Source organism: Salmo trutta, unplaced genomic scaffold (genome assembly GCF_901001165.1).
Source record: "Salmo trutta unplaced genomic scaffold, fSalTru1.1, whole genome shotgun sequence".
In the NCBI taxonomy this organism is placed as follows: domain Eukaryota; kingdom Metazoa; phylum Chordata; class Actinopteri; order Salmoniformes; family Salmonidae; genus Salmo; species Salmo trutta.
The window spans coordinates 98,922-119,792 of NW_021822788.1; the positions used below are offsets into that span (position 1 = coordinate 98,922).

The 20,871-nt window shown below is 40.7% G+C and overlaps 1 protein-coding gene across 2 annotated transcripts; it reads right to left on the reverse strand.

The window, feature by feature from the left end:
- Nucleotides 1-4,687: 4,687 nt before the first annotated feature.
- On the reverse strand, nucleotides 4,688-19,215 carry gpatch3 (G patch domain containing 3). 2 transcript variants are annotated; one of them, XM_029745415.1, is made up of 8 exons: nucleotides 18,754-19,215; nucleotides 9,087-9,332; nucleotides 8,893-8,972; nucleotides 8,431-8,605; nucleotides 8,242-8,301; nucleotides 6,988-7,112; nucleotides 5,130-5,257; nucleotides 4,688-4,962 (listed from the first exon to the last, which is right to left on the reverse strand). In XM_029745415.1, the coding sequence occupies exons 1-8, from the start codon at nucleotides 19,163-19,165 to the stop codon at nucleotides 4,782-4,784; spliced, it is 1,407 nt and encodes a 468-aa protein (XP_029601275.1). In that variant the 5' UTR covers nucleotides 19,166-19,215; the 3' UTR covers nucleotides 4,688-4,781. The 2 variants fall into 2 exon arrangements, with proteins under 2 accessions (XP_029601275.1, XP_029601274.1); XM_029745414.1 differs by having other exon boundaries at nucleotides 8,893-9,332.
- Between the last annotated feature and the right edge of the window lie 1,656 nt (nucleotides 19,216-20,871).

Below are 20,871 nucleotides of genomic sequence, written 5' to 3' on the forward strand. Positions count from 1 at the left end.
TCTTAGTAAAAGTATTTATCTTCAACTCGCAATCTGTGGATTCTATTCGATTAGATAGATTGAAATTGTACATTAAATATCACAGTATAGTTGAAAGATATGTGTTGTGTAGAAACCCGAAGTGGGTGGTCAGCAGAGATAGATGGGATGGGCTGAGGGTTGGTATGTGGAATTGGAGACAAGTGGGAGTGGAGTTGCTGTGTGTGAGAGAGAATGATGGTCAAAGATAAAAGTCAAAATAAATCATAATAAAAAGTTCATTTGAATGACACTAAGTGGCAGTGTTTTTACAACTAATGCCAGTTTGCCTGAGGCTGATGCCGTGCAGGTGTATGTACACATGCATATGCACTCACTCCTCATTCAAATGAACACATACAACAACATACATGTAATAGTGCCAGACATGCACACAAACATATACAGTTGGCATTGCTGTTATGATTTTAGTTGTCCTTGATTTAGTTGTCCTTTTGTTTTACATTTATTTTAATTTTTGAAAAAACTTTTGCATTGTTGTTTGCTGGTTTCTTTTGTCTTTTCCTTTTTTCTCTTTAATTCATTCTCTTGGCTGTTGGTGCATTAGGGGTTCTTGGGGGTGGGGAATGGAATGAATTGTATTTTTAAAAAAATTCTCCCTTGGGGGGTCTGTGGGAGGGGTCTCGAATGGTTGAGTGAAGGAGGGTTCGGGTTCATGTTTTTTGGCCTGGTGGTAGATCGGTCAACATGCCCTTGAGCAGGGCATTGACCCTGGATGCTTCTGTGTGTCGCTCTGAATGGGAATCTGTTGGATGACTGGTATGATGTAGTTATTGAGCGGCTTCACTGCAAGTATATTGTATGTTTCGAATATTCAATAAATAATGAAATAAAGATGCAGTAGATGGTATAGAATACAGTATATACAGTGAGGGGAAAAAAAATATTTGATCCGTCTGCTGATTTTGTACGTTTGCCCACAGCTATTTTCAGTTCTCTCCAGAGATGTTCGATCGGTTTCAAGTCCGGACTCTGGCTGGGCGACTCAAGGACATTCAGAGACTTGTCCCGACGCCACTCCTGCGTTGTCTTGGCTGTGTGTCCTGTTGGAAGGTGAACCTTCGCCTTCGGTATGAGGTCCTAAGCGCTCTGGAGCAGGTGTTCATCAAGGATCTCTCTGTACTTTGGTCTGTTCATCGATCCTGACTAGTCTTCCAGTCCCTGTCGCTGAAAAACATCCCCACAGCATGATGCTGCCACCACCATGCTTCACCGTAGGGATGATGCAAGGTTTCCTCCAGACGTGACGCTTAGCATTCAGGCCAAAAAGTTACATCTTGGTTTCATCAGACCAGAGAATCTTGTTTCTCATGGTCTGAGTCTTTAGGTGCCTTTTGGCAAACTCCAAGAGGGCTGTAGTGCCTTTTACTGAGGAGTGGCTTCCGTCTGGCCACTCTACCATAAAGGCCTGATTGGTGGAGTGCTGCAGAGATGGGAGAACCTTCCAGAAGGACAACCATCTCCACAGAGGAACTCTAGAGCTCTGTCAGAGTGACCATCGGGTTCTTGGTCATCTCCCTGACTAAGGCCCTTCCCCCCCGATTGATCTCTAGGAAGTGTCTTGGTGGTTCCAAACTTCTTCCATTTAAGAATGATGGAGGCCACTGTGTTCTTGGGGACCTTCAATGCTGCAGAAATATTTTGGTACCCTTCCCCAGATCTGTGCCTCGACACAATCCTATCTCGGAGCTCTACGGACAATTCCTTCGACCTCATGGCTTTGTTTTGCTCTGACATGCACTGTCAGCTGTGGGACCTTATATTGACAGGATGCATCTTTTCAAATCATATCCAATCAATGTAATTTTACCACAGGTGGACTCCAATCAAGTTGTAGAAACATCAAGGATGATCATTGGAAACAAGATGCACCTGAGCTCAAATTCGAGTCTCTTAGCAAAGGGTCTGAATACTTAGGTATAAGCAAAAATATTTTTCATAAATTAGCTAAACATTCAAAAAACTTTGTCATTATTGGGTATTGTTTAGATTGAGGAAGAAAATACGTTCAGGCTTATTTTAAAATGGATTAAATGTATCAAAGTGGAAAAAGTCAAGGGGTCTGAATACTTTCCAAATGCACAGTAATTTGGAATTGATTACATTTCTATACTTCAGTGTTTTAAAATTAGTTGCTTATTAGGCTATATATCGATGTGTGCCTGATGCCGCCCTTCATCTCTGATTCTCTGCTGGGCACACAATATCAAGTGCATCCATAGCCACGGGAAGATGTTTGTGGGTGGGGGTGCTGCACAGTTTTTGGCCCATGCTATATCTGTCCACTAATACAGGACAGGTAAAGGCCCAGTGCGCTACCTTTGTGAGAAAAACGTGTATGTATGTATGTATGTATGTATGTATGTATGTATACATGTGTACATATATATGTGTACATATATATATATGTGTGTGTGTGTGTGTGTGTGTGTGCGTGTGCGCGCGTGTGTGTGTATTTACATTTTAGTCATTTAGCAGACGCTCTTATCCAGAGCGACTTACAGTAGTGAATGCATACATTTCATACATTTTTTTCCCCCGTACTGGCAACACGGGACCATTATATTTAACACGGGACACACCTACTCTTTCAAGGGTTTTTCTTTATTTGTACTATTTTCTACATTGTAGAACAATGGTGAAGACAAACTATTAAATAACACATGGAATCATACAGTAACCCAAAAAGTTTTAAACAAATCAAAATATATTTTATATTTGAGATGCTTCAAAGTAGCCATCTTTTGCCTTGATGACAGGTTTGCACACTCTTGGCATTCTCTCAACCAGCTTCATGATGAATGCTTTTCCAACAGTCTTAAAGGAGTTACCACATATGCTGAGCGCTTGTTGGCTGCTTTTCCTTCACTCTGCAGTCCAACTCATCCCAAACCATCTCAATTTGGTTGAGGTCGGGGGATGGTGGAGGCCAGGTCATCTGATGCAGCACTCCTTCACTCTCCTTGGTCAAATAGTCCTTACACAACCTGAAGGTGTGTTTTGGGTCATTGTCCTGTTGAAAAACAAATGATAGTCCCACTAAGCACAAACCAGATGGGATGGTGTGTTGCTGCAGAGTGCCTTGAATTCTAAATTAGTCACTGACAGTGTCAATAGCAAAGCACCATCACACCTCCTCCATGCTTCACGATGGGAACCACACATGCAGAGATCATCCGTTCACCTACTCTGCATCTCACAAAGACATGGCAGTTGGAACCAAAAATCTCTAATTTGGACACCGGTCTAATGGCCATTGCTTGTGTTTCTTGGCCCAAACAAGTCTCTTCTTCTTATTGGTGTCCTTAAGTAGTGGTTTCTTTCCAGCAACTCAAACATGAAGGCCTGATTCACGCAGTCTCCTCTGAACAGTTGATGTTGAGATGTGTCTGTTACTTGAACGCTAAAGCATTTATTTGGGCTGCAATTTCTGAGGCTGGTAACTCTAATGAACTTATCCTCTGCAGCAGATGTAAGTCTGGGTCTACTTTTCCTGTGGCGGTCCTCATGAGAGCCAGCTTCATCATAGAGCTTGATGGTTTTTGCAACTGCACTTGAAACTTTCAAAGTTCTTGAAATTTTCCATATTGACTGACCATGTCTGAAAGTAATGATGGACTGTTGTTTTTCTTTGCTTATTTCAGCTGTTCTTGTCATAATATGGATTTGGTCTTTTACCAAATAGAGCTCTTCTGTATACCTTGTCACAACACAACTGATTAGCTCAAACGCATTAAGGAAAGAAATTCCACAAATTAACAACACACCTGTTCATTTAAATGCATTCCTGGTGACTACCTCATGAAGCTGGTTGAGAGAACACCAAGAGTGTGCAAAGCTGTCATCAAGGCAAAGGGTGGCTACTTTGAAGAATCTCAAATATGTAACACTTTTGGTTACGACATGATTCTGTGTTATTTCGTAGATTTGATGTCTTCACTATTATTCCACAATAAAGAAAATAGCACAAATAAAAAACCCTGGAATGAGTAGGTGTGTCCAAATGTTGACTGATACTGCATGTCCAATATGAAAAACGTATTGCATTTAAGGTGATAGGCCACTAAGGGCCGCAGATTGAGCAGTGATACTCCTTGGGTTGTACACTATGAATTTGGAAACTAGAAGTGCTCCTGATTACTGCGACACAATGTACAAGAAATTGTGTACTATGGTGCAGTATGTCCAATATGGAAAACGTACTGAACATCGTGCAAATTGAATAAGTTAATTAACAATAGGATTGAAGTGTTTTCTAAAGTTGATTATAATATTATTAATAGCATTGTCTTGTTACTGTTACTATGATATCTAGTAATTAATACTGTTAACAATCATTGCTATAATATGTGCTATAAAAGGTGATTACCCTTATTCCTTCTTTCATATTGTTAAACAAAATTCTAAGTCTACCAACATTTCCCCAAATGTTACAAATTTCGACCATTGGTATAAAACATTTTACCGTCATTGCGGGACTTTTATTTTGAAGGAAAATCGCCAGAGTCACGACCTTATTCTTGCAGGCGGAAGGCAGGTCATGCCAACTACTACTGCCTAAAATAATTACTTCTGTTTCAATCATACTATGGTCAAATTTACAAATGTTTAATTCATTTAGGAGACGAGACAAAATAATTTAAACAAATTCATTGTATGATAAATGCTTTAATATAAACAAAGCATGAATTCTAATGGGGAAAGAGGTAATAGTAATATCAAATTATGTAAATACAGTGTTGTCATCTTTTTGGCCCAATGCTGCCACCTGGCTGCCAGCCTCTGTACTTCATGCTGGTTTTGGGATTGCGTCGCAATAAGGGGTCTCCTTGGTCTATGTCTTTGGGTTTATCATACACCGTGGATATGAACAAGTCTGGTTTGGCCTTTTTCACAAAGGTGCTCAGCTTCTCTCCATGGTACCTGCACAAAACAGCATATTGTAAATCAGGGTTTTTATTTCCCTGGATGTCAACAAGAATAACTTGTAATATCCTTCAAATTTCCGTTACCTTCCTGTACATATCCAAGTTAAAGGCCATAGATTTAATCGTCATTGTAATTATTGTGATAGTAAATGTTGCACTCACCCAAAGCCCCTCTTGCATTTGGGATGCTGTCCTTCATTCTCCAGGGCTTCTGGAATCCCTGCCTGACTGTTACCCAGGCCCTTTCCCTCCTGCCAGCCCTGCTTCTCCATCACCCGTCGACCAACACCCTAGACAACATAAAAAGATCAGTACTAGTCCTAGTACCAGGTACCAGACAGTGGAAAAAGCCATTCCTGCTTTTGAGGAATTCAAACCACACCAGTTACATTCTGCCCATTAAATGAGAAGAGTACTAGGTATTGATAGACATTCCAACAGTACCTTTAGGTCTCCAAATGACCCCTAGAACATAATGGTTGAACGATAAGCAGATAATTTTTTTACATTTTAAAACGCATCTCCTGCAGTTCTACACAGTTTGACATGACTTATGTCTTGATGAGTATACGGAGAGGTATTTTGAAAACACAGTATAGGTGGAAAGCCCCCTCCCCCCTGAAAATTGGGCATATTCCCCCCATTCCCCATTGGCAATTTCACCTATGCTTCAGACACACTATATGCTGAGTAAAAATGTTTTCAGGCCGAAAATGCTAGCATAAGCTTTTCTCGGCAGTGACTTTTCTACCAAACCAAAGCATGGATTGCAGTCACTCCTAAGAGCAGTCTAATCTTGGTTTGCCCAGAAAGTCAGTGTCAAATTTCTTCCCTGCCAGAGCAGCCCCAGTAAACTAAGTGCTGTTATTTAGAAGTCAAAACATCTAGGAGCAACAACAGCTCACCCACGAAGTGGTAGGCCACACAAGCTCACAGAACGAGACCGCCGAGTCTTGAAGCGCATTTAAATGATCTGTCAGTTGCAACACTCACTACTGAGATCCAAACTGCCTCTGGAAGCAACATCAGCACAAGAACTGTTCGTCGGGAGCTTCATGAAATGGGTTTCCATGGCAGAGCAGCCGCACACAAGCCTAAGATCACCATGCGCAATGCCAAGCGTCGGCTGGAGTGGTGTAAATCTCGCCGCCATTGGACTCTAGAGCAGTGGAAACGCGTTATATGGAGTGATGAATCATGCTTCACCATCTGCCCCAATGCATAGTGCCAACTTTAAAGTTTGGTGGAAGAGGAATAATGGTCTGGGGCTGTTGTTCATGCTTCAAGCCCCTTACTTCCAGTTAAAGGAAATATTAACGCTACAGCCTACAATGACATTCTAGACTATTCTGTGCTTCCAACTTTGTGGCAACAGTTTGGGGAAGGCCCTTTCCTGTTTCAGCATTACAATGCCCCCGTGCACAAAGCAAGGTCCATACAGAAATGGTTTGTCGAGATCAGTGTGGAAGAGCTTGACTGGCCTGCACAAAGCCTTGACCTCAATGAACACCTTTGGGATGAATTGGAATGCAGACTGCGAGCCAGGTCTAATCGCCAAACTTCAGTGCCCGGCCTCGCTCTTGTGGCTGAATGGAAGCAAGTCCCGGCAACAATGTTCCAACATCTAGTGGAAAGCCTTCCCAGAAGAGTGGAGGCTGTTATAGCAGCAAGGGGGGGGGGTGTCCACATACTTTTGATTATGTAGTGTAGTTCTTTAACATCCTGTGTTTTACCATTGATATGCTCTAGGCTATTTTGAGAACTTAAGGTAAGGAGCATCCAGTACTGCTGGAATGTCTTCCAATGGCATGTCCATTTTTTGTGTGAGAAATTACTGTTCACTCAAAACATTTAAAGTATAAATTGCCCACACTTTAGATAAGGCCACACAAAAAGACTTAACTAATGATTAGTAAACCTACATTAAACATCTTATCGAGTAATCATTAATAAATAAACTATTTACTAATCCATTATAAATGCTTTATTAATAAGTGGATTGGCACAAGGACTTCCCTACCTTTGTGAACTTCTCAAAGTTGCCGATTGGCTGATCTTGTCCTCCAGACCGGTCCTCCAGCCCCTCCCTCAGCCTCTTCTCATACCGCATGCGGACATAGTCACGGGAGTCCATGTCACCCCCGTCTGTGTGGAGAGAGTGGCCCCCACGAGATTCATTCTCTATGTACACCATTACTGCCTTTTTGCACTTCGTGCTGTTGTCTGTGCCTAATAACGTCTGTGCCGCTGCCATGTTGTGTTGCAACCATGCTGTGTTGTCATGTGTAGCTGCCATGTGTTGTCGTTTTAGGTCTCTTTATGTCGTGTTCTCACGTCTTTGTGTGTGTCGTCCTAAATGTTGAATCCCAGCCCCCATCCCCGCAGACCTTTTACATCTTGGTAGGCCATCATTGTAAATAAGAACTTGTTCTTAATTGACTTGCAAAGTTAAATAAAAGGTTAAATGTTCCTTCAAATGTCTTAAGACAGCATGCCTACCTAGTCCACTAGGATTTCAAATCAGTCAACCATGTTTCCATCCAGTTATGCCAGCAAAGTCTCGACAGCTTTGATGGAAACAGGAACTTTTGGTATAAATTCATAAAATGCCAAAATATAAATTTGTTCGTTCGACTTTGAGATCTTTTTGTGTTGGTAAAATGTAATTATGCTAGAAATGGCAGTGGAAATGCCTTTATGCGCAAATATTGAATTACACTTGGAGTCACGCAAGGACATGGTGTGTGGTCCTCCCACTACGGCTCGAAACCATGAAGTTTAAATTAGGCTACAGATTAAAATCATTTATGATGAACTTCACAGGGTGGTGAAAGTGCTTGAGCTTGATGCTCCGGTCCAATACATATTTAGGGTCTTATTCCGGTGACATAATGATCGATGCTTGACTGCCGTTGTGACGAATCAAAACATTCTCATCATTTAGACTAGCCTAACCATACTGTATCTGTTGGCTTGTGCCAAGACCAGAGTAGGCACATTTGCTATTTAAACGCAACAATGTGACAAAACTATGCGATGGAAAGACATTAAACATTCAATGTTTTATTTAGTACATGAAAACTTAAGTGAAAAAGTAAATGTGCGCACGTAATCACGCACTGATTTGTATTTGCAACAAGTCAGTTTGGTGGAAACACAAGCATATTTTCTGTATGCAGATTTTAGAATACTCACATGAAAATCTGTTGCAAATTGGATGGAAGCCCAGCTATAGATCCTGAATTGTGAAGGAAAACATGCTAAGTCAGGTTACCTTTGTCATAGTAAACGCTCATGTCCACATCCCAATCATCTGCAGTTTGCTCATCAAAATCTAGGTGGAGAGAAAAAACAATAATCACTATTTGACTAGAGGGAAATGTATAATTATGAATTTTACAAGACAGAAATATTAAATCAGAAGGGCAGATCTTTAAGAGGGCTAGTGGAGCCCCTGTCATACCTCCTTCCTCCTCTTGCCAGTACTGGGCATCTGTGTAGAAGACCAGGCCCGAGCCTCCCTTCTCCCACTTCAGCTCTATCTCCTCCTCGTAGAGCCGCTCCTTGCTGCGTTCCTGGCTCGTCACGTCCTCATGTAGGGCCTCATGGCGCTCCCACTCCTCACAGCGGTCATCGTCCTACAGCACAGAAGAACACAGGGATCATATGCAATACAAGAAATGACAAATGCATCTGTAAAGCCAGAGTTCACAGCAACAAGAATACTCTCATATTACCCAGCCATTGTTATGTAAGCTACTCAAATGTTTCTACCTTGAGATGTATTTTTCTTTACTCAGGCTTTTTACCATTTTAAGCCCTTCCACTTTTCAACATGATTCCCTTATGAACTTAACACAGCAAGTGCTGTAACTCACAGGTTATAGGATATTTACAGTATACACAGTAACAAATTTAGACTCACATCATCTGCATTTGACTGGGCATCCTCGTCTTCCTCTGGTATTTCAGGGTCCCCTGAGGGGTCAGTGGGCCCCTGGGTTCCTGAGGGAGGGACCACACAACCAGGACCTGATATTTCATGCCCACCAGCTGTGAAGACACTCTCCTCAGTAGATGGTGCTAAGCTGGTGTTATGGTACTGGAAGGGCACATTACCATAGCGCCGATTGCAGCTTGTCTTGGGGAAGGCGAGGCCCAGCTTGCGTATGAGGCGTGGGGGTAGGCGGCATGACTGAATAAGCTGTAAGAATACCTTTACGGTTGTACCCACATTACCAGCCGGCATAAGAGAAGGCGGGTTCAGCTCTGGCAAGCCCTTTAGGTCCACCTCTGTGAAGCGTTCTGTTAGTGCCACGTGGCGCCTGTGCCCAGACTTTGTCTTGTAGGGGAATTCATCCTCATCTGAAATAAAAATGTAGTTTCATTACATTTTATGTATAGCACACAGAGGCAGATTTTATGGTTTTATGTCTGACCTCATCCCCAGGCTATTGTCTGATACACAAGACAACCCATGACAAGATACACCCTCCCTGACTTTTTCCACATTTTGTTGTGTTACAAGGTGGGATTGAAATTGATTCTAAAATTACATAAGTATTCAACCCCCCGAGCCAATACATGCTAGAATCACCTTTGGCAGCGATTACAGCTGTGAGTCTTTCTGGGTAAGTCTCTACAAAAGCCTTACACACCTGGATTGTACAATACTTGCATATTATACTTTTTTTTTTTAATCTTAAAGCTCTCAAGTTAGTTGTTGATCATTGCTAGACAGCCATGTTCAAGTCTCGCCATAGATATTCAAGGACATTTTTGTCAAAACTGTAACTAGGCCACTCAGGAACATTCAATGTCATCTTGGTAAGCAACTCCGTGATGTGTTGCGTTGGATTTGCCCCAAACATAAAGCTTTGTATTCAGGACAAAGATTTTGTTGTTGACACATTTGCAGTTTTACTTTAGTGCTTTAGTGGATGCATGTTTTGGAATATTTTGTATTCTGTACAGGCTTCCTTCTTGCCACTGTCATTTAGGTTAGCATTGCGGAGTAACTACAATTTTGTTGATCCATCCTCAGTTTTCTCCTATCAGTTAGGAACAACTCCTGGATCTTTGTAGTGGCTGGGTATATTGATACACCCTTCAAAGTTTAATTAATACTGTACCGTCACCATGCTCAAAGGGATATTCAAATGTCAGCTTTTTTTTTTTACCCATCTACTAATAGGTGCCCTTCTTTGCGAGGCATTGGAAAATCTCTCTGGTCTTTGTGGTAGAATCTGTGTTTGAAATTCACTGCTCGACTAGGGCTGGGCAATATGGACCAAAAGTCATATCACGATATATATTTAGGCTGAATATCGATATAAGATATATATCCCAATATTTTTTTCCGCAAAGTGAGAGCAAATGTTCAGTCAAAGTCAAAGCCAGATATGACATGTCTCAAGTAGTTTTATTGAAACCGGCTATTTCAGTGAACAGTTGAAAAATCAAAAGAATAAATAATAAACAGGGCTCTTCACCTGGTTCAGATTAAATGCTCAGCTGTTCAAATAACAATAACATGTAAACATAAACACTGTATAACAACAGGAGTACCTTTTTTGAAATCAAAGCTCCATAAGGTGCACATTTAAATAAATAAAAATATCTTAAACAAAAATAGCCTATAAAATAGGCCTCTTTTTCTGAAATAAATATTATATATATTTGAGAAGTCAACTTATTTTTATTTTGACAACTTTAAATGGCTTATTAAAATCAAATTACAGATTTCTTCTCCTTTCTAACAAATCCACAGATGCAAATAACGAACATTACAAAATAATAAAATATGACAAACCCTAGTAAGGGCAGCAATTATATATAAATAAAGAACAAAATAAAGTGCTCAGTTTGAGAAAATGTTTTTTAAACATCAGCCTGAGATTACCATTTGCTTTTTGTTAACTCAATTTCTTATCTGAACAGCCTCAACCAGTTGCACAAGAAACAGACTATCAACTCCAACATTTTCCCCCTCTTTTTTTACTTTGATAAACAGTAATGCTGTCTTGAGGTAGACATTAGGCACACTGCGGGAAAATGAAGTTTGCAGTGAGCTTTGTTTCGGGGCAGGAGCTTTTTCGGGATGTCGACGGCTTGCGGCTGGGGCTTCTGCAGCGCGCAGTTTCACACACTCTTCGTATTGCTGTTTGTGCCACTGTTTTAGGTGGTAAAAGATTTGTAGTGCTTCCACCCCTGGCTGTAACTTTTTTATGGCACTGCCTACATATAACGTGATTTTGTTGCTCATCTGATACTTTGAATCCGAACCATCTCCAAATTACTGAGCCAATGCTTTTTCTTTTACTAACCAATTCCTCCTCAAAACGCACCGTTGCAGACGCTGTTGCTTCCTCCATGTTTGTTGAAGTGTCTGTTCCTGCCCCTCCCCCCTCTGTGCATGAAAGAGGAGGGGCGGGGCGCGGGGAGCAGCGCAGAGAGCTCCGGGTCTGCAGCTTGCTTGGAGCAAGGATCAAAGCGCAAATTTGAACTATCGATATATGCGAAATGGTCTAATTTCATATCACATTTAAAATATATCGATATTTTTTATATCGATATATCGCCCAGCCCTATGCTCGACTGAGGGATCTTATGTGTAGGGTACAGAGATGAGGTACTCATTCAAAAATCATGTTAACTATTAGCACACAGGGAGTCCATGCAATGTATTCCTGAACTTACTTGCCATAACAAAAGGGGTTGATGCAAGACATCTCAGCTTTTTATTTGTATTAATTTGAAATTCTACTTTGGAAAAAAAAAATTCTACTTTGAAATTATGGGGTATTGTGTCTAGGTCAGTGACACAATCTCAATTTAATCCATTATAAATTCAAACTGTAACAACAAAATGTGGAAAAAGTCAAGGGTTGTGAACACTTTCTGAAGGCACTGTGGCCTAATTTGAATCCTTCAGAAACTATTTGGAGTTACTTTTGGGTGATTTCCTCACAAAACTACATTTCTTCCCTTGTTGATATACAGTACCAGTCAAAAGTTTGGACACCTACTCATTCAAGGGTTTTTCGTTATTTTACTATTTTCTACATTGTAGAATAATAGTGAAGACATCAAAACTATGAAATAACACACATGAATCATGCCGTAACCAAGAAAGTGATAAATCTAAAATAAATGTTAAATGTGTTTGAGATTCTTCAAAGTAGCCACCCTTTGACAGCTTTGCACATTCTTGGCATTCTCTCAACTAGCTTGACCTGGAATGCGTTTCCAACAGTCTTGAAGGAGTTTCCACATATGCTTAGCACTTGTTGGCTGCTTTTCCTTCACTCTGCGGTCCAACTCATCCCAAACCATCTCTATTGGGTTGAGGTCAGGTGATTGTGGAGGCCAGGTCATCTCATGCAGGCCAGGTCATCTCATGCAGCAAAGTAGCCACCCTACTTTCCAAAAGTAGGGAGGCTACTTTGAAGAATCTACAATGTAGAAAATCCTTGGTCAAATAGCCCTTACACAGCCTGGAGGTGTGTTTTGGGTCATTGTCCTGTTGAAAAACAAATGATAGTCCCACTAAGCTCAAACCAGATGGGATGGGGTATCGCTGCAGAATGCTGTGGTAGCCATGCTGGTTAAGTGGGCCTTGAATTCTAAATAAATCAGACAGTGTCACCAGTAAAGCACCATCATACCACCTCCATGTTTCATGGTGGGGAACCACACATGCGGAGATCATCTGTTCACCTGCTCATCGTCTCACCAAGACACGGCAGTTGGAACCAAAAATCTAAAATTTGAACTCAGACCAAAGGACAGATTTCCACCGGTCTAATGTCCATTGCTCGTGTTTCTTGGCCCAAGCAAGTCTCTTCTTATTATTGGTGTCCTTTAGTAGTGGTTTCTTTGCAGCAATTCAAACATGAAGGCCTGATTCACGCAGTCTCCTCTGAACAGGTGATGTTGAGATGAGAATAATTTATTTGGGCTGTAATTTCTGAGGCTGGTAACTAATGAGCTTATCCTCTGCAGCAGAGGTAACTCTGTGTCTTCCTTTCCTGTTGCGGTCCTCATGAGAGCCAGTTTCATCATAGCACTTGATGGTTTTTGCAACTGCACTTGAAGAAACTGTCAAAGTTCTTGAAATTTTCCAGATTGACTATCATTTCTCTTTGCTTATTTGAACTGTTCTTGCCCTTATATGGACTTAGCCCTATTTGGTAAAATACCATCTTCTGTATACCACCCCTACCTTGTCACAACTGATTTGGCTCAAACGCATTAAGAAGGAAAGAAATTCTACAAATGTACTTTTAACAAGGCACACCTGTTCATTTAAATGCATATTCCAGGTGACTACCTCATGAAGCTGGTTGAGAGAATGCCAAGTGTGCAAAACTGCCATGGCAAAGGGTGGCTACTTTGTAGATTCTTCAATGTAGAAAATAGTAAAAATCAAGAAAAACCCTTGAATGAGTAGGTGAGTCCAAACTTTTGACTGGTACTGTATATAGCCTATGTGATGGTATACAAATGTAAGTAAGGTTTGAAATGATTATGTTTTAGTAAAATATTATATACAGTATGTTTGGGTTTCTTGCGGTCAATTTTCAGTCTACAAATTATTTGTAATTATGTTCTGGCCCTTAGGGTGACACACTTTAGTGATGAAATTTCACTTCCTTATGTTATAAAATACATTTTTACCAAGACAAATATGATTCTTCATGTTCAGTATCTAACATTTCATCAAAATTATATCCAAAAAGTCGGATTTCCTAACCTAATACAACCGATAAGCACCAAGCTCTGACATCCTTTATAGGATTTTACATTTTGTGGTCGTCGTCTTCCATTTGGTTTCCGCCGGTCGTAAATAGAAATATTAGCATGTATAACTGAATTAAATGTAAAAAGTTTGGGGTACGCTCAGTGCTCCGTTGGTATTTCACAAAGATACGCTTGTTTTTGTAAAAAGTTTTCGAAAAAGAACAAACTTCACATTTAATATGAACAGCGTATACTAAAACATGAAAATACTACAGGCCAAGTCTCAAAATCGATATCTATTTTACCTCTAATGTCCTCTGGATTTGAGAAAAAAGATGAGTAAAATGGTAAGCCCGTCAAGTAGCCTTAATGGTGCTTTCAAGACAACTGGGAACTCTGGGGGGGGGATAGGTAAAATCATGACGCCAGTGATCTTCAGGTTGGAGCTTTAGCAAGAGGCCTGAGTGGGGCGCTGAATATGGCGGCATGAGAGGGCGTAACATTTCTAGCTGAGGAACAATTTTAGGGTTATCAAAGTTTCTAATTTTAGGCTGTAGTTGCAAAATGTAAAAAAAATGATATGTAGCTATTTTGATACATTTTGTAATTAATCAAGCCATTGGAATTTTTGGGGGGATGATTTCCAACGAATAAGCTAGCTATCAAAGTTTCAGCGTGTTTAGCAAATGTTAGCGAGCTAAAATCTTCAGAGCTAGCAGCATGGAGTCAGGACATAACCAAACTGTTGCTGAGATAATGGATGTTGAAACGTCCAAGGAGAAAAGAGGCATTGCTGAAACTCATTCATATGCTTGCAGTGTAAAAGAGGGGGGTGAATGTGATTTCATACCCGAATACCCCAACCAAGGAGTAACTTCCAAAGAAGTTGAGAAGTGAACCATCACTGAGCCAGCTACAGGACAACATCATCCGCATCCTCGCAGCTAAAATCAAAGAGCGCAGATGACATCATGGACTTGGTGAAAAAGAACACCATCAGCATCGTTAACCTGGAGAAAGCGATTGATTTCAATGCTGAGGAAGTAAATACTCTGAAGCAGCAGAACGCAACATTGAAAACTCAGGTTGCAAATCAGGAGAAGAAACTCACTGAAATGGAGTCAAAGGTAAACAAGACTGACCGGTATAGTCGGAATCTTCGAATTTTATGGAATCGCAGAAAGAGCTGACGAGAACATCAAAACAAAAGTGAAGGACATTTGCAGGGCAATAGTCCCGGAGGACAAGCAAAATGTTGTTGCAGGTTCTCTGGATGTAGTGCAGCGCCTGGGTAGGCTGAGAGATGGGGAGAACCAGCCACCACGACCACTGATCATGAGATTCATCTCCAGGACAGCGAGGGATCTGACATGGAAAAGTGCAAAGAAAAATGACTATTTAAAGAACAACAACCTGAGGTTCATGACAGCAGTTGACAAAGAAGCTCGGAATAGTCTGTGGCCGATGATTGAGAGAGCAAGGAAAGAGGGGAAAAGTGCATACTTTGCGGGAGTCAAGGCTTTTGTTAATGGAAGGGAAATTTGTGCTAGCTTGATGACTACTGGATTTACCAAGTGAATGGTGCAGGACTGATTTATTTGCAACTGAAAACGTATTTCTTGAGGAAAGAGCATTATTTGTGTGAATCAATTTTTTTTTTATGGCAGGGAAATTCACTTAATGTTAGCTTGATGGCTATTTGTTTTACCAATCTATGGCACAATTATTTGCAATTGTATAAAAATATACTTTAGGTCTACCACCTGCATGGTGCAAAGGACTGTTTTTATTTGCAACTAGTAAGAACGTTTCATTTTGTGAGAACCCGGTTCATGTGAACGTATACAAGTTTAATATTCTTCATATAGTCACTGTGATAGTAAAATGTCCATTTCTGTTTTTTCTATTAATGCCAGGGAAATCTGTAATATTTTGAAAAGGAAATCTTTATTTTTGTATTGTAAAAGGTAAGAGTCCCAACTTATTTAATTCAAGAAACTCATGCCTGTTCCACAGATACTGCGTATTGGAAATGTCAAATGGGGGAATGATATTTGGCACCAATGGGTCAGCAGGTGACGCAATTTTAAAAGGCAACTTCCCTGTGGCTCAGTTGGTAGAGCATGGTGTTTGCAACGCCAGCATGGTGTGTGCAACGCCAGGGTTGTGGGTTCGATTCCCACGGGGGGCCAGTACAAAAAAAAATACAAAATGCATGAAATGTATGTATTCACTACTGTAAGTCACTCTGAATAAGAGTGTCTGCTAAATGACTAAAATGTAAATGTGAAGCCTGAGGTTGGCAGCATCATGTTGTGGGGGTGCTTTGCTGCAGGAGACTGGTGCACTTCACAAAATAGATGACATCATGAGGAAGGAAAATTGTGGATATATTGAAGCAACATCAAGACATCAGTCAGGAAGCTAAAGCTTGGTCACAAATGTGTCTTCCAAATGGACATACTTCCAAAGTTGTGGCAAAATTGCTTAAGGACAACAAAGTCAAGGTATTGGAGTGGCCATCACAAAGCCCTGACCTCAATCCTATAGAAAATGTGTGGGCAGAACTGAAAAGGCGTGTGCGAGCAAGGAGGCCTACAAACCTGACTCAGTTACACCAGCTCTGTCAGGAGGAATGGGCCAAAATTCACCCAACTGAAACGTTTAACCCAAGTTAAACAATTTAAAGGCAATGCTACCAAATACTAATTGAGTGCATGTAAACCTCTGACCCACTGGGAATGTGATGAAAGAAATAAAAGCTGAAATAAATCATTCTCTCTTCTATTATTCTGACATTTCACATTCTTCAAATAAAGTGGTGATCCCAACTGACCTAAGACAGGGAATTTTTACTAGGACTTTATGTCAGGAATTGTGAAAAACTGAGTTTAAATGTATTTGGCTAAGGTGTATGTAAATTGACTGCTCTTTGTCAAACTTCGGTGGCCGCGAAGTGTCAAACATGGCTGCGTTTTTGGCATGCGAGACAAAATGATCTAACTAGCTTGCTAAAACATAGATATAGATGACATTGATTTTAGCATTGGCAAATGGGAATGATGCTCAAATTGGCTTAGTCGTAGTGAGGAGCCTATAAAACATAGCTAACTTCATACATTCCCCGCACCTCTCTGATTCAGAGGGGTTTAGTTAAATGCGGAAGACATGTTTCATTTGAATCCATTCAGTTGTACAACTGACTAGGTATCCCCCTTTCCCTTCCAATAGTGCATTGAAATTGGTAGGAAAACATCTGACTGGGAGGTGTGATCATTGTCAGGAGGAGATGGAGACAGTGGAACATGTTCTCTTTAAGTACCGGAAATATGTGAGGGAAAGGGTTCGATTGTTATTACATTTGAGGAGTAATGGGGTTGAACAGCAAGGATTAAGTGAACTGCTTGGGAAATCTTCAGTGGATGTAGTATTAAATTATGCATTAGTTTTATATGGCGGTTGGCATCCAACTATGTAAATGTCATTCAGGGGCTGAGGGTTGTCTACTTTGTTTTTGGACTGCAGTTGGACATCCAAGTAGGATGGGTTGGAAAAAAAAATTCCCAGTCTGACTTGATGCTATTTTCATGATTTGTGGCCACTTTTTTTTTTTCTGTGGCCTCCATTGATTTAGCTGCCCTAATTTTGACCATCCTATAAGGGTTAAAAACTCAAATCATTTAACAAATTATGGTAGAGATGTGAGGTTTGGACCATTGGTTTTCTTAGAGTAGGCCTATTATCTACACAATTAACATTATTTTACCCATTGGTGAAAAGATGCGTTTTTGATTGGACAATGTCCCCCCTTATCTGGTCCAACGGCCAACAGATAGCGATATTGAGTTATTTAATCTTCTGGGGGCTCCCAAGTGGCGCAGCGGTCTAAGACACTGCATCTCAGTGCTTGAGGCACCACTACAGACACCCTGGTTCGAATCCAGGCTGTATCACAACCGGCCGTGATTGGGAGTCCCATAAGGCGGCGCACAATTGGCCCAGCATCATCCGGGTTTGGCCGGTGTAGGCCGTCATTGTAAATAAAAATGTGTTCTTACCTAACTTGCCTAGTATAAATAAAAAAATCCATCCAAACGCATGGTATGCAGCCAGCAATACACTCACATACACGTGGACCGATTCATACTTAAAATTCTCCATTCAGGCTGCAAAGGCTTCAATGTCCTCCTTAACTAGATTCAATGGCAAGAAGGCAGGAAAAAAACGTAAAATATGCATGCTTTCTGAAACACCTTTTCCACCACCATGCTAAAGTGGCTAATGCCTAGGAAAGCTAGTAAGTATTGCGTTCAGCCAATCAACATGCAGCAGTCTACCCCTGGCTGAACACATTTACATTTTAGTCATTTAGCAGACGCTCTTATCCAGATCGGCTTACAGTAGTGAGTGCATACATTTCCTACATTTTTCCCCCCCCTCCATACTGGTCCCCCGTGGGAATCGAACCCACAACCCTGGCGTTGCAAACACCATACTCTACCAACTGAGCCACACGGGTCCTAACGTGGTGAAAGAAAGAAAAAACGTAAAATATGCATGCTTTCTTTATGGAACCCCATTTTCCATCCTTCTCACCATTTAAATATAGTTAATGAGGAAATCGACGCATTTGCAGCCTGAATGTAAAAATGTTTTAGTACGAACCGGTCCACGGGGATACCAGTGTATTGCCGGTTGCATACAAAGTCTATGCTTTTGGACGGTAAGATGAAACCATCAATACCAGATCAATATCGCCATCTGCCGGCTTCGGCTACCGTGACCATCTATTCAAGAAAAAAAGTCTGCCCGCGGCTGAATCTAGTTGATCCCTGGCCTACACTAACAAACTAATACATTATATTGTCTTTAAACATATGTATATATTTCGTATTCTGACGTTAGACACCTTCATAAACACAACCAAAACATAATTTTCCCGATATCATAGGACATCTATTTATTGGACCGTTAGAATGTGGCTTAAAGGGAGTCCCTCGAAGCCCAGCTTTTATAGTGTTAATGACTCCAAATACATACTAACCTGTGAGAGGTGATACTTTTACTTTTCTTATCACACAACGCTTCGCAAGCCAGTTACCCTTCGAGTCGATCCATTGATTCCCCGCGTACATTTTGACCAATCTGGCCGCCTCATTTGAAGGTACCGATACCACGCAACAACATGTTTTTATACTATTCGGCGAAGAACCACTCTCCTCCTCGACATCTGTGGATGGCATTTCTGTTGTCGGCGTGTCTCTTCTTGTATGGTCTGACATGTTGACTTGGGTGCCCTCGGACTCCTTCAAAACCTCCGGTCGATGTCGGTAATGGAAACACAAGAAACCATTGCTTTCTATGAATTGGCTAAAAAAGTTTCGAAGGTTAGCAGATCGAAAGGCAGCAGGTATATTGCTAACAGCAAAGTACATAGCCGAGCTGGATTCAGCCATATTTGTTTATTTGTTGTCGACTCCAACGTCATTACGGAAGTGATCAAGAAGACGACAGGCAGTGTCAGCAACAAAGGAAAATATAAAACCATTCAAAATTAAACGTAGTAGCGCCATCTACTGCATGGATGAAGCATGTTAGACTACCTAAAATTGCTGGCTGTGTGTTCTGGCTATAGTCAAAACGAATTGTATTGTAACATGCTTCATAAACAACAGGTGTAGACTAACAGTGAAATGCTTACTTACAGGCCGATCCCCTAAGAAAGCAGACTTGACAGCCCTTGACCAAGACAAAAACACCCTGTGGCGTACTGCACTAGCTTCGAATAGTCAAGATGACAGGAACATTGTGGACCATTTTCAGCAAGTTGCAACCATGTAATAGAAATATAAACAGTTTTCCATAAACAAGGTCTAAAACATGTTTGATCTACTCTGTAAGTAAAAATGTGTGCAGTACTGGTTAGTCGAGATGATAGGAACACGACAATTTTTCATCAAGTTGCAACCATGAAATACAGTTATAAACAGTTTTCCATAAACAAGGTCTGAAAACGGTTTGATGCACTTTGTAAGTAAAAATGTGTGCAGTACTGGGTAGTCGAGATGATAGGAACACTGTGGACAATTTTCATCAAGTTGCAACCATGTAATACAAATATAAACAGTTTTCCATAATCAAGGTCTAAAACATGTTTGATGCACATTGTAAGTAAAAATGTGCCCAGTACTGGGTAGTTGAGATGATAGGAACACTGTGGACAATTTTCATCAAGTTGCAACCATGTAATACAAATATAAACAGTTTTCCATAATCAAGGTCTAAAACATGTTTGATGCACATTGTAAGTAAAAATGTGCCCAGTACTGGGTAGTTGAGATGATAGGAACACTGTGGACAATTTTCTGCAAGTTGCAACCATGAAATACAGTTATAAACAGTTCTCCATAAACAAGGTCTAAAAACGATTTGATGCACTTTGAAAGTAAAAATGTGCCCAGTACTGGGTAGTTGAGATGATAGGAACACTGTGGACAATTTTCTGCAAGTTGCAACCATGAAATACAGTTATAAACAGTATCCATAAACAAGGTCTAAAACATGTTTGATGCACTTTGTAAGTTAAACCTGTTGAGTATTGGGGGCAGTATTTTCACGGCCGGATTAAAAACGTATCCAAATTAAACTGCCTCCTACTCGGACTCAGAAGGTAGGATATGCATATTATTCGTATATTTGGATAGAAAACACTCTGAAGTTTCTTAAACTGTTTGAATGATGTCTGTGAGTATAACAGAACTCATATGGTAGAGAAAAATCCAACCAGAAAGTTTGACCTCACATGGTTGTAGTCATTTCAAATGATGTTCTATCTAAACTACAGTGTCTGTGATGACATATTGCACTTCCTAAGGCTTCCACTAGATGTCAACAGTCATTAGAACCTTGTTTGAGGCTTCTACAATGCAATTTGATTGAATAATACCCGGAACAGTAAGTGGTCGACCTGGTGTCATTGACTTACCTCGTGCAAACTCACGTAGGGCTAGCCATTTTTATTTTTCTTCTGTAACGAATCTGCTATTGTCCGGTTGGAATATTATCGAAATTCTACGTTAAAAACACCCTAAAGATTGATTGTGAACATGGTCTGACATGTTTCTACAAACGCTGAGGGAACTTTATAACTTTTCGTCGACGG

What these genes read in the sequence shown, in the direction of transcription:
- gpatch3 (XM_029745414.1), bottom strand. Translation starts at nt 19,165, where the DNA reads ATGGCTGAATCCAGCTCGGCTATGTACTTTGCTGTTAGCAATATACCT. An exon ending in CCCAGTCAAATGCAGATGAT is followed by an intron (nt 8,606 to 8,892) that starts GTGAGTCTAAAT and finishes TCTGTGCTGTAG; the next exon opens with GACGATGACCGCTGTGAGGA. An exon ending in GAGCGTTTACTATGACAAAG is followed by an intron (nt 7,113 to 8,241) that starts GTAACCTGACTT and finishes CTCTCCACACAG; the next exon opens with ACGGGGGTGACATGGACTCC.